The 13,007-nt window shown below is 49.3% G+C and overlaps 1 protein-coding gene across 3 annotated transcripts in view; it reads left to right on the top strand.

The window, feature by feature from the left end:
• The window catches only part of ATP2C2 (ATPase secretory pathway Ca2+ transporting 2), a 79,022-nt gene that overhangs the window by 15,663 nt on the left and 50,352 nt on the right, over positions 1 to 13,007 (top strand). The window contains exons 1-4 of one of the 3 annotated variants that reach the window (XM_018061790.1): positions 3,892 to 3,927; positions 6,670 to 6,780; positions 8,894 to 9,010; positions 12,583 to 12,672. In XM_018061790.1, coding sequence (XP_017917279.1) covers positions 3,919 to 3,927; positions 6,670 to 6,780; positions 8,894 to 9,010; positions 12,583 to 12,672 — 327 coding nt within the window. In that variant the 5' untranslated portion in view covers positions 3,892 to 3,918. Of the gene's footprint in view, positions 1 to 3,891; positions 3,928 to 6,669; positions 6,781 to 8,893; positions 9,011 to 12,582; positions 12,673 to 13,007 lie in introns of those variants that run through there. The other 2 variants (XM_005691840.3, XM_018061791.1) reach the window with 2 other exon arrangements.

Consider the following 13,007-nt stretch of genomic DNA (forward strand, 5'->3'; position numbering starts at 1 on the left):
GTATGAAAGTGAAAAGTGAAAGTGAAGTTGCTCAGTCGTGTCCGACCCTTAGCAACCCCATGGACTGCAGCCCACCAGGCTCCTCCGCCCATGGGATTTTTGGGGTGCCATTGCCTTCCAGCATCATGATTTGACATAATGTCATGAAATGATCATCACAGTAAGTTCAGCGAACATCCAACATCTCATATTTTCCCCTTGTGATGAGAACTTTTAGGATTCACCCTCCCAACAACTTTTGTATATAACATACAGCAGGGTTCATTATATTTCTCATTTTGTACATCACACGCCTGGTACTAATTTATCTTATACCTAGAAACTTCTGTGTTTTGACTGCCTTCATCCAACTCACCGTCCCCACCTCTGGTAACTGTAAATCTGATCTCTTTTTCTATGAGATCAGATTTTGTTTGTTTTCGAAGTTTAATTGGCCTACAACAATATGTTAGTTCCTGGTATACATCATTTCAATATGATGATCATGTCAAAATGATCACCAGGGTAAGTCTAGTTACAATCTGTCACCATACAAAGACATTGCTTAACTAGTCCATATAGTCCTCACACTGTGTGTTTACACCCGTGACACGTTTATTCTGCAAATGGAAGTTGGCACCTCTTCACCTCCTCCGTCTGTTTCTCCTCCCCACCCCCTCCCCTCTCGCAACCGCGTGTGTGTTCTGAGTGTCTGTGGCTCTTTCTGTCGTGTCATGCCTGTTCACTTGTGTCGCTTTTTAGAGCCCACATATAAGCGACATCATACAGTGTTTGTCTCTCGGTCTGACTTCACCGAGTGTAACGCCCTCTGTGTCCATCCATGTTGTTGCAAAGGGTGAGGTTTCATTCTTTTTTTATGGTTGAGTAGTAGGAATATTGTGTGTGTGTGTGTGTGTGTGTGTGTGTGTGTGTGTGTGTGTGTGTACATATGCAGACACCACATCTTCCTCACCCACTCATCTACGAATAGGCACTTAGATGGCTTCCATATCAAGATACCTTTTTTTGAAGACGCAATTCCACTTATAGTGTAGCATGCTTCAGTACCTCATTCCTTTTTAAAAATCTGTATTTTCATTTATGTATCTGGCTGTGCCAGGTCTTAGTTGCAGCATGTGGGCGCATTAGTTGCAGCCTGTGGGATTTTTAGTTGGTTGCGGCATGTGGGATCTAGTTCCCTGACCAGGGATCGAACCCAGGCACCCTGCGTTGGGAGCGCAGTCTTAGCCACTGGACCACCAGGGAAGTCCCAGCACTTCATTCCTCTTTGAGGCTGAATGATATTCCATTGTGTGAAAGAGCACATCTTGTTACTCCATCAGCTAATGGACTCTGAGCTGTTCCGAATTGTGCTGCTGTGAACAGCCAAGAGCTTGTACTTATTCGCATCCCTTTCTTCAGTTCTCTTGTTCACAGACCCGGAAGTGTGTCCGTGGCTTTCACTTACAGAGCACAGTTGGAGGCCAGACACCCTCCCACTTTGGGCTCAGACTCCGTCCCGCGGTCACGGTCATGGTCATGGAACACAGCTGGGGTTAGGAGTCTCCCGCTGGACCCTCCTCCTCCAGGCTGCCTTCCCAGCCCCTGCCCTTATCCTCACAAGCCTCTTTCAGCCATCTGGCTGGCTCCCAGGGACAAACAGAGTTCCCCAAAAAGGGTGGGATTTCTTGCTAGTCTTGACCTGCAAAGGCAGAGGGATTGGATTCCTTTGATCCTGTTTGTTTTGCTTTTTTCTTGTTCTGGATTTTGTGTGTATGTGGTAAGATGTACAAAACATTTACCATCCTAACTTTTTAAGCACACAGTTCAGTCGCATTGAGTACATTCACGTGGTTGTCCAGTCATCACAACCATTGTCTCCAGAACTTCTTCAACTTCTCCAACCGAGTCTGTCCCCAGTAGACACTAACTCCTGGGAATTCCCTGGCGTTCCAGTGGTTAGGACTCAGAGCTTTCACTGACGTGGCCTGGGTTCAGTCACTGGTTGGGAAACAAAGATCCCGCAAGCCAAGTAGCAAAGCAAAAACAAAAGCAATTACCCGGCTTCTGGTAAGCACCATTCTGCTTCCTGTCTCTGTGAGTTTGTCTGTTCTAGGTACCGCACGTAAGTGGTGTCATTACAGTATTTGTCCTTTTGTAACTGGTGTATTTCACTGAGCATAACATCCTCAAGCTTCATTCCTGTTGTGGCAGGCGTCAGAATTCCTCCCTTTTTAAGGTTGAATGATATTCCATTGTTTGGGCTTGATCACATTTTGTTTACCCACTGATCTGTTGATGGACCCTTTTTTTAAAAACAAAAAACTGAAATATATAGATAAATTATCTAAGCCTAGCATCAAAAGGCAGAGAAGGCAATGGCACCCCACTCGAGTACTCTTGCCTGGAAAAGCCCATGGACGGAGGAGCCTGGTAGGCTGCAGTCCATGGGGTTGCACAGAATCGGACAAAACTGAGCAACTTCACTTTGACTTTTCACTTTCATGCATTGGAGAAGGAAATGGCAACCCACTCCAGTGTTCTTGCCTGGAGAATTCCAGGGACGGGGGAGCCTGGTGGGCTGCCGTCTATGGGGTCGCACAGAGTCGGACACGACTGAAGCGACTTAGCAGCAGCAGGAGCAGCATCAAAAGAAAATCAAAGATTTAAAAAGAATAGAATTCACAGGTTTCCTATCTGTACCTTCAGATTCAAAAAAATTAATAAGTAAAAATTTAAAAATAAAACCACACAGATTCAAGCATTTATGTATCTTCTAGAACCACTTGTAGAAACCTCATTGAGAATGTCAGGAAACATCTCCCCCGCAAGACAAAGTCAGAGAGAGAGGCTGTGAAGTGTTGGGGTCACCACACCTCCTAAATCCCTCTGGGTCTTTTTTTTTTTTTCCTCTGGGTCTTTAGGCGACTGATCTTCTATGGAATATTTCCTGAATGCACCTGCCCCATGCAAAGTGCAGCTACAGAGTTGGGTTTTGTTTTTATTTTGTTTTCTGTTTGTTTTGGCTGCGCGGGGTCTTCGCTGTTGCTCTCGGACTTTCTGTACTTGCGGCGAGGGGGACTCCTCTTCGTGGGGGTGCACGAGCTTCTAACCGCGGTGGCTCCTCTTGTCATGGAGCGCAGGCTTAGCAGTTGTGATACACGGGCTCAGTTGCCCCACAGCATATGGAGAGATCGAACTCCTGTCCCCTGCATCGGCAAGTGGATGTTTAACCACTGGGCCACCAGGGAAGTCCTCAGCGTTGGGTGTTTTTAAATCTTCAAAACAACCTGAGACAGATTACTGTCCCTGGTTATAGGGCTGGTCAGTCACGGAGGAGGATTTGAACCCAGGGCTTCCCTGGTGGTGCAGAGGTTAAAGCGTCTGCCTGCAATGTGGGAGACCTGGGTTCGATCCCTGGGTTGGGAAGATCCCCTGGAGAAGGAAATGGCAACCCACTCCAGTATTCTTGCCTGGAGAATCCCATGGACGGAGGAGACTGGTGGGCTACAGTCCATGGGTCTCAAAGAGTCAGACACGACTGAGCGACTTCACATCACTTCACTTCACTTCTGGGCAATTCCAGCCTCCATGCCCCTTCTGTTGCTCTGTGCATCTTCCGCTCTTGAGTTACTTAAACATGGCTTAGCAACCCAAGTGACGTCACCATCATTGTTATTCCAGCCACATGCCGGAGGCCTGGTCCCTGGGGCAGGTGTGGACCTGCATTTCCTAGGGGTTCATGGGAGGTCAGGACCATGTCACATCTTGTCCAGGCACACATTTGTTTGATTCAGAAAAAAAAGGACAGGATGAGGGTAGCTAGCCAGCACCACCCACATTTTGCAGATGAGGAAACTGTGATCAGTCAGGGAGATTGTCACTTGCCCCAGGAGACGTGCTGGCAAGAGGAGCTGGACCATCTCCTGGGCAGCACTGATGACGAGGGTAAGCGGAGCCTTGTAGCCAAGAGCGTGTGTCTAGTCATCCATCCTTGGAGCTGAGTGTGCGTGCACATGCACTGATGTCCTGGGCTCCAGCTGATAAGTGTCCCCAGAGCAGCCTCTGGGTACCAGGCGCTGGCCCCGCGTTCTGGAGGGGCTGCATTGTGAGCAGAGGGAGGCAGTTCAGTGATAGTCACTTGCCGGTCATTAGGCAAGTGACCGTGGTGTAGATGCCATCAGGGGGACGTCCAGGGTGCTGAGGGGGTAGAGCAGGTGGCTATCTGGTCTGGGAAGATGTCAGGACAAGACAGTCCTTGACCTCTGAAGTGAGACTTCTTGCCCTCCGCAGTATAGACCTTTCTGTTTCAGGTCATTCCTTGTAAGGAACTTGACCGCGTGCCTGGCCTCTACCCACCAGATGCCAGTACCACCCCTGCTTCAGTTATGAGGACTAAACATATCTCCAGGCACTAGCAAAGTCCCCCAGGGGGGAACTGCCCTTGGTCGAGAACCCCTGATTTTACGTTTGGTTTGTCAGCTGGGAAAATGTGCCATCTTTGGCAGGGGCACTGGAGCGGTACACTCCTGGGGGATACGGGACTCCTCCAGTGGGCAGGGGATTTTTAGCTAGGTGTGCTGCTGGCCCGCCCAGACCAGGAACACAGGGAGGGTGGGTGTGAGGTGGGGGTCTGCTGCAGCCATTTTGAAGACAGTAGGGTTCTATCCTGGGAGCAACTGGAATCTATCCAAATGTTTCAAACATGGGATATGTGTGTGTGTGTGAGAGAGAGAGATAGAGAGAGACAGACAGACAGATAGTGACAGAGAGGAGAAGGTGAAGGAGAGGGCTGGATTTATACATTCAGGGTTGATTGAGCTGCTTCCTAAAAAGTGAATTGGGTGTAGCCGTGGTCAGACAGAAATGGTAAGCTAGGGAACAGCCAGGCAGGAGGTCCTGTGACCCCAGGACTGCTTCCATCTGTGGTGTGAGCAAGAATCAAGCCCTCGATTTGGTACACTTGAACTATGTCTTGAGAGCAGACAAAACATCCTGTCTCAGGCTGTGATGTACATTTCTCCAGGAGGTGGATCTCACACAGTGAAGATGGTGAGGTAGACTTAAGGAGAGAGTCGGCCAAGTGATCTATGTAATAATCCTTGGTTGCTTCCTGGTCGTTGGCACAGTGAGAAGCAACCCCAGGAAGTGGGTGTGGTCAGCAGCCCATTTCTGAGCAAACGGGGCCTTTGGGAGATGGGCAGTCAAAGGGGAACTTGCCGTCTCTATTTCAGCTGAAGGAAGAGGCTGTTAGGCAGAGCCTCTCCCCTTCCTCCTTCCCTGTGCCAACTACCTGGTGAAAAGGAAAAGATGATTATCTTGTCCTGGGTGTCAGAATACTAGGAATAACTTTGCAAAAATACTCACCATTCTCCTATTTCTGAGGTTGCCATGTCCTCCCATGCCCTTTAGGTGTTTCACATGGCTTCTTCCCGGACCTGCTGGGCACCCAGACTTCAACTGGTTTCCCCCTTTTCTTCAGTTCAGTTCAGTTGCTCAGGCGTGTCAGACTGTTTGCGACCCCGTGAATCACAGCACGCCAGGCCTCCCTGTCCATCACCAATTCCCCGAGTTCACCCAAACTCATGTGCATCGAGTTGGTGATGCCATCCAGCCATCCCATCCTCTGTCGTCCCCTTCTCCTCCTGCCCCCAATCCTCTCAGCATCAGGGTCTTTTCCAATGAGTCAACTCTTCGCATGATGTGGCCAAAGTATTGGAGTTTCAGCCTCAGCATCAGTCCTTCCAATGAACACTCAGGACTGATATCCTTTAGGATGGACTGGTTGGATTTCCTTACAGTCCAAGGGACTCTCAAGAGTCTTCTCCAACACCACAGTTCAAAAGCATCAGTTCTTCGGTGCTCAGCTTTCTTCACAGTCCAACTCTCACATTCATACATGACCACTGGAAAAACCATAGCCTTGACTAGAGGGACCTTTGTTGGCAAAGTAATATCTCTGCTTTTGAATATGCTATCTAGATCAGTCATAACTTTCCTTCCAAGGAGTAAGCGGCTTTTAATTTCATGGCTGGGATCACCATCTGCAGTGATTTTGGAACCCCCCAAAATAAAGTCTTAGGTTATTGCAAATGTCTCCCAAAACAGGCCATGATACCACCAGGAAGCGCTCTCTGTGGTTTGGTGCATTCTTAACTGAGAATCCCAGAAGTTCAAGGTCCAGGATTCTGAATCTGTAAATTGCTGCCCTGCTCTGTCAGCTTTGTGATTTTCCATTCAGTAAAATAAGTTTGTTTGAAACCAGATGTGTCAATAACAGCCAACAGCTGGAAACAATCCATCAGCAGTAAAACAGAAAAATAAATTGTGCTATACTCATTTGGTGAAATACTATGCAGCCATGAAAAATTAGCAAACCATCACCACACACACCATCATGCGTGAATCTCACTAATAACCTTGAGTCAAAGAAACCAAACACAAAAGCATATATATTGCATGTTACCATTTGCACAGAGTTCAAACCCCAGCAAAATAAATCTCCTGGGGGCTGTTCATGTGAGTGTGTGTTTCTCGATTTGGAGGCTGGTTATATGGGTCAGTGTGTAAAACTTTGAGCTATACACTTCAGATCTGCACACTTTCTCTGTGTATGTTATACGTTAAAAAGACATATCTGTATAAAACCAGTGCACCTAAGAGCAATCCTACTTTTTTTTTTCCCCACAGATTGATGGACAAAATGACTTGAAAGCCATCGAGAAAGAGAAGGCAGTGGTGGCTCTGGCACCCAAGGAAGCAAGCAAATGCCACAGAGAGGACCTAGCCAAAGCATTTTACGTAAGAGCTGAGGTCATCTCTGAGGCCTGGGGCAGTGGGGTTTTCAGATTAAGAGGAAAGCGGCTCGAGGTCCTGAAAATGGCTTCACAATCCTGAACTATGACACATTGTTATCATCACTGTTAGAAAATACTCCTGCTGTTGAACGGTTCTGATTCCCCACCAGGAAGGGCACCCACATTGATGGGCATGAACCCTGGAAACCCTTCCTGGTGGCCACGATCCTCCCAGTTTTCCGTGCGTGTCTCTCTCTCTTTTCTTTAGTTTTAGTTAGAAGATAGTTACTTGACAGTGCTGTGTTGGTTTCTGAGTCGGCTATAAGTATCTCCCCTCCCTCTTGGTGAGAGACAGAGAGTGGCTCAGGGGACCCCCAGGTTTCCATAGCAGCCCAGTCAGAGTTGAATCTGGGTGTTTTGACATTCAAGCTCAAACTCTTCACCACCTGCCGTTCCCACCCTTCGTGTTTTATAATTCATGGTGTTGCCAGTGACTGAAACCAGCTTCTTGTCAGTTTCTTCTGGTGAATTTGGAGTCCTGGCCAGGGCAAGATAAAAGCCAAACCGAAGACCACTTCCGTTCCATGAGGGTCCCCTGTGAGGCTGAAGGAGTTGGCTTGCTTTATGGTTTCAGTTATCTTTACTTAGCCAAACAAACATGGTGTGTGTGTGCGTGTGTCCACTCATAACCCACCACACTTTGGGAAAGCCAATAAAAGTCCACTAATGAAAGGTCACATGCCACAATTTCAAAGAAGCTGGAGGTCAGTGTTTCAGGCCAGCCTTTCCTTGAGAATACTCAAAAGCCCATCTAAATTCAAGTCCCACTTGGTAGCATTTGGAGCGGGGAAGGAAATATGTTTTCCTTGCCAAGACATTTCCCCCTACCTAGGAAAAAAGCGAGGTTTTCTTGCTCTATTCAAAAGAATCTAGAAATCAGCCCAGCCTTCCCATCACCTCAACCATCTGGTAGAACCTTTTTGTTTTGTTTTTGTTCTGTTCATTTATTTTTGGCTTCACTGGGTCCTCATTGCAGCACCCAGGCTTAGTTGCCCGAGGCATGTGGAGTCTTAGCTTCCCGACCAAGGATCAGACTAGTGCCCTCTGCATTGGTAGGCGGATTCTTAACCACTAGACCACCAGGGAAGTCCCTGGTAGAGCTTTCTTATCGACCTTTTAAAGACAGTGAAGCTTTTGTTGCCAGCAGGACAACAAAGTTGCCTTACATAGTTATTGACTCTTAAATTCGCTATATTTAATGTCAGTTTGTATAAACAGCTTGAAATTGTATCTGCACAAGGTGTGCATGATGGACTCATGTAGCTTTTTTTGTTTCTAAGGGCAGGCCTTTTTTGTTTGTTTCGAGGCAAAATACACAACCTAAAAATTATCATCTAGCTACGTTTATGGGTACAGTTCCAAAGTGTTAAGTACATTCACGTTGTTGTTCAACCCATTTCCACAACCCTTTCCCTCTTGCAAAGCTGAAACTTCCGTGTCAGTGGTGAATAATATTCCTGTGTGTGTGTTTGTCTGTCTGTGTGTCTGTACCACATTTTCCTTATGCATTCACCCACCGATGGACACTCGGGTCACGTCCACCTTTGGCTGTTGTGAATAATACTGCTACAAACATGGATAGACAGATATCTCACTGAGATTGGTCTCCAGTTCTCTTGATACATAGCAGTATCAAGAAAGCAGTGGAACCACTAGTGGAACTGCCAGATTGTGTGGTGGTTCTATTTTTAATTTTTGGAGGTACTTCCACATGGCAGCTGCACCATTTGACCGTCCCAGACTCATCTTCCTAAAGATGAAAATGTAAGTGTCCCTGCATCTCCAGGTGTCTATGCTATAATTGCAGACCCTGAAATGTAGACCCAAGGCTGTCTTCTCTGTAGCATCTGTAGGGCAGAAGTGCGGGTTCATTGAAAAAGAATGAGATTGTAGGTCTCCTCCTGTCTCTGCCCATTTGCTTGGGGTTTCTGAGCTGGTCCCCTCTCCTCTGTGGACAGCCCATTTTCCTTGATCATTGTGGAAGCAGCTGGCTTCTAGAGTGGGAATCCTGTGACTTGGGCTCCTTGATCTTTACCTGCCTGTCCTTCTCCCTCCAGGTAGATTTACAGAACGGGCTGTCAGAGTTCTCAGTGACGCAGCGCAGGCTGGTCCATGGCTGGAATGAGTTTGTTGCTGATAACACGGAACCTGTGTGGAAGAAATACCTTGATCAGGTGGGACCATGGCCATCATTCTGTGCATTAACCAATGTAACCCTGGGGGTGAGGAAGGGAGCCGCCGTTCATCGTGTAACTGTGGATTGAGGGTGTCCGTGGACGAGTCTCAGCACATGGGACAGCTATACTGCAAAGTCAAAGAAGGCTTGCCCCTTTCAGGCTGCTCCTAGCTGAGAGATGGGCTCACTAACTACCCTGGTGGCCACAGTCACGAATAATAGTCTTTCCATTCATAGAGGCAACCATGTGCCAGGCACCACGCTGAGTAAATAAGTAAACACTAACTTACTCTTCCTCTAGATCCCTACTTTGAGATGTGGTGGTTTAGTCGCTAAGTCATATCCAACTCTTGCAACCCCGTGGACTGTAGCCCACCAGGCTCCTCTGTCCATGGGACTTTCCAGGCAAGAATACTGGAGCAGGCTGCCATTTCCTCCTCCAGGGCATCTTCCCAACCCAGGGACCCAACCTGGGTCTCCTGCATTGTAGGCAGATTCTTTACCAACTGAGGAGAGTGAAATACAGAGAAGCTGAAATATTCCCAGGTTGTGTAGGGCTGCTAGATTTAGCCAATAAATTTACAGATGTCTGTTACATTTGGAATTCAGGTAGATAAGCAAAGGAGAGTTTTTTCGTGTATGTTCCAAATGTCGCATGGGACCTACTTGAACTTAAATTTTTAAAAAGTTCCTTGTTTTTCTGAAGTTCACATTTAACTGAGTGTCCTGTAGTTTACCTGGCAGCCAGGGTCCAGAGTCCTGCAGCCTTAGGTGTCGCTGCTGGGAAATGAAGCCAGGCAGCTGGCTCCAGAGCCCCTGGCCCTCTTAGCCTTTGCCGCTGGTGCTGAATACATGTTGTATCAGTCAAATGCCCAGAAGCCACGGGAAAAAAGGGGAAAAAAATTGAAATAGATCCTGTTGCAAGTTCCAGTGTAGAAATCAACACCCCACCTCCCACCCAGGACCAGCTCAGAAAGCTCCAGTTAACAGGCGGAATTTCCCAGATACCTGAAGCCGCGGTTGCCTCAATTTCCCCTCCCTGGCTTTTGCACCCTCTCCCATCCCTGACACCTCCCTCTCAGTCAAGCTCAGGGATACCCCAGGCTTCTGCTGCTTTCCCATGGCTCATGTTTAAGGCTTCCTTGATTGGTCAGATCAGGGACCAATCACAGCCCTCCTTGTAGCATCCTCACTGTCCTTTCTCCTCTGGTCCCCACCCTGCTCATTGGTTAGTTCTCAGTGCCCCAGGGATGTCATTCATTGATGCATTTTTACACCGGAAGAGGCTTCTAGGTATGCAGGTGACTCTGGCCAACCCAGAAATTTCCTGGAATGCCAGTGTTGGGAAGAGGCAGCAGAGGCTCCTGGAAGTTGAAGTTCAGGGAAGGAGGCTGACACATGGGCTGCGGGGGACCTTCTCCCTTCTGGAGCCAGGCCTTGGTCACTTCTGCCCTGGCTGCCCCTTACACTAGGCCCTGCTCACCTGGCCTCTGCCCTGCTAACACCTCACACCCAGGGCTGTCATCCAGCCTCCAGCCAGGACCTTTCCAGAAATGAAATCTCTTCAGTTTCTAAGAGCAGGAAACATGCCTATTCATCCTAACCTCATCGGTTCAAGGATCCATCGCAGGGTGTCCCTGTGGGATTGGAAGGCCGCTCCTGACGGCCGTGTTTTCTAGCCCTCGACAAGCACAGGAAGTCCATGTGCCCTCAGTTATTAATTCTTCGTGTTCATTGAGCACTTGTTCCATGCCGGATGCTGTGGTTCTCCTGTCTGTCTCCTCCAGGGACAGGGAGCTCACCACTTCACAAGGCGGTCCTGCTTCTCTGTCTCAAAAGACTCACCACTAGGAATTCTGCCTTAGCATGGCCCCAAATCCCTGCCCCGGAGTCACAAAGCAGAGGTAGATTAGAGTCAGGCTGCCGGGTTTGATCCTACTTTCCAGCCTTGTGACTTTGAGCCTGCGACCAGGCTGCCTTGAGCCTCAATTGTCCCCATCTAGGAAATGGGACTGGTAAGTCCCTCCTGTTCTGAATTTTACTTAAGAGGAAGCCTAGCCTGTATTACATGCTTAATAAAGGTTGCCCCCAGCCCCAGTATCTGCCAGCTAGCCTTGGTTCGAGCATAACTGTTAAGAGCACAGGTTTTGGAGTTGCCTGATCTAAAAGAATCCTCGGCAGTTCAGTTTCTTTCAGAAACTTGGGTTGGTCATTTATCGTTAAGCAGGACTACTTAACAGTACCTGTGTCACGGGGTTGTGAAAGTCACTCAGTCGGCTCTGACTCTTTGCGACCCCATGGTCTATACAGTCTGTGGAATTCTCCAGGCCAGAACACTGGAGTGGGTAGCCTTTCCCTTCTCCAGGGGATCTTCCCAACCCAGAGATCGAACCCAGGTCTCCCGCATTGCAGGCGGATGCTTTACCAGCTGAGCCACAAGTGTCATGGGGTTGGGAGGAGCCAGTAAAATGTTGCAGTAAAGTGCTGAGCACAAGGCATGGCTTGGAAGAGGTGCTCGGGAAATGCTTCTTTTTGGGCTGTTACTGTTTATTGTAATGAACGTCTCTGGTGACCATCCCTTCCCCACATAGTAAGGTTTCAGCAGACCACTTTCTGCCTGTCCTGCTTTACGTGTGGGCTTAAAAGGGGCCCCATCAGAGCCGGGAGGGTCTCATTATCCATAGCCAGGGTGGCACTATTGGCCCGTGGTGGGATCTCTGCACTGGGCCTGACACCTGCATGCTGTGTCTCATGGGGACTCACCTGTGTCAGATGGAGCAAGGCAGGTGTTTGGCAGGGTCTCCAGGAGGGGCAGAGGGAGGCTGGTGGTGTCCGCGCTGGTCTGGAGGGCTGCTCGGGTCCAGCCACAGGGTAGGGGACGAGGTTCTGGGCTTGGGATTAGAGTTCAAGGTGAGGCCAGTGCCTGGTCCCAGCTGTTCAGAGTGGCCCCAGCCAGGACTGAGGACCTCAGAGCTAACCCTGAGCCTGTGGCTGGACAGCCCTTGTGCAGACACAGGCCTGCTGCCCTTGGGGAAGTTTCCCATCAATCTTTGCCAGGGCTGGGCTGGGACATGGGGGTCATCATACTTTCACAAAGCTGGCATGCCTGGGGGCCCCAGTGTTCCAGTCTAAGACCCTTTAGTGGGAGTCAACCCCCAGAGACCTACTGGAGAGCTTCCCACAAAATCCTGAAACCTGCCTCAGAGTTTCTGAGATGGACCTGTTGTGAATGGAGCACACAGGAAGCTGGCCCTGAGGGGCAGGTTCTGACCTGGAGCAACGAGGAGGCGTGGCGAGGCGAGACCAAGAGCTGGAAGGCAGGGCCAGGGCTGGTGTCTTGGTGACAGGGACACTGTCGAGATGACCCCAGGACGCCAGCGTCGGGTGGACCGCAGTGGTGGGCCTTCAGGCGGAGGAGAACCAGTGGGTGGGGACAGTCCTCCCCTCCTGGCCCTCAGGTCACTGCAGGGCCAGCCTGGAAGCCAGGCTCTGGGTGCGCCGCTCCACTAGAGCAAGCCCGGTCTCTGATGTCCATGAGCCTAGACAAGATCCCACCGCCCTGTTTTTCAGTTCAAGAACCCTCTGATCCTGCTGCTCCTGGCCTCTGCCTTGGTGAGCATCCTCACAAAGAAGTATGAGGACGCCATCAGCATCGCCGTGGTGAGTGCACCCCATGGGAGTTGGGAGACAGTGCCCCCTCCCCCCCACCCCAATCCCAGACCTGGCTGCCTAGGTCCTGCTGAGTCTCTGTTGATCTTTGTCATGCAAGGAGAAAAAAACCAGGCTGTAAGAAGAAGAAAAGAAGTAGAAAACACAGCATAGAGAAAGGACAGGAAGTGTCCATGTTCTTCTCCCTCACGAAGAGCTGACTCATTGGAAAAGACCCTGATTCTGGGAAAGACTGAGGGCAGGAGGAGAAGGGGCAGCTGCTAGCCTGTGAGGCTGTTTGAAAACAAGTGAAATGAAATGGATTCGATTTCTCGGGTGAAGTCAGC

This window comes from Capra hircus, chromosome 18 (genome assembly GCF_001704415.2).
Source record: "Capra hircus breed San Clemente chromosome 18, ASM170441v1, whole genome shotgun sequence".
Lineage (NCBI taxonomy): Eukaryota > Metazoa > Chordata > Mammalia > Artiodactyla > Bovidae > Capra > Capra hircus.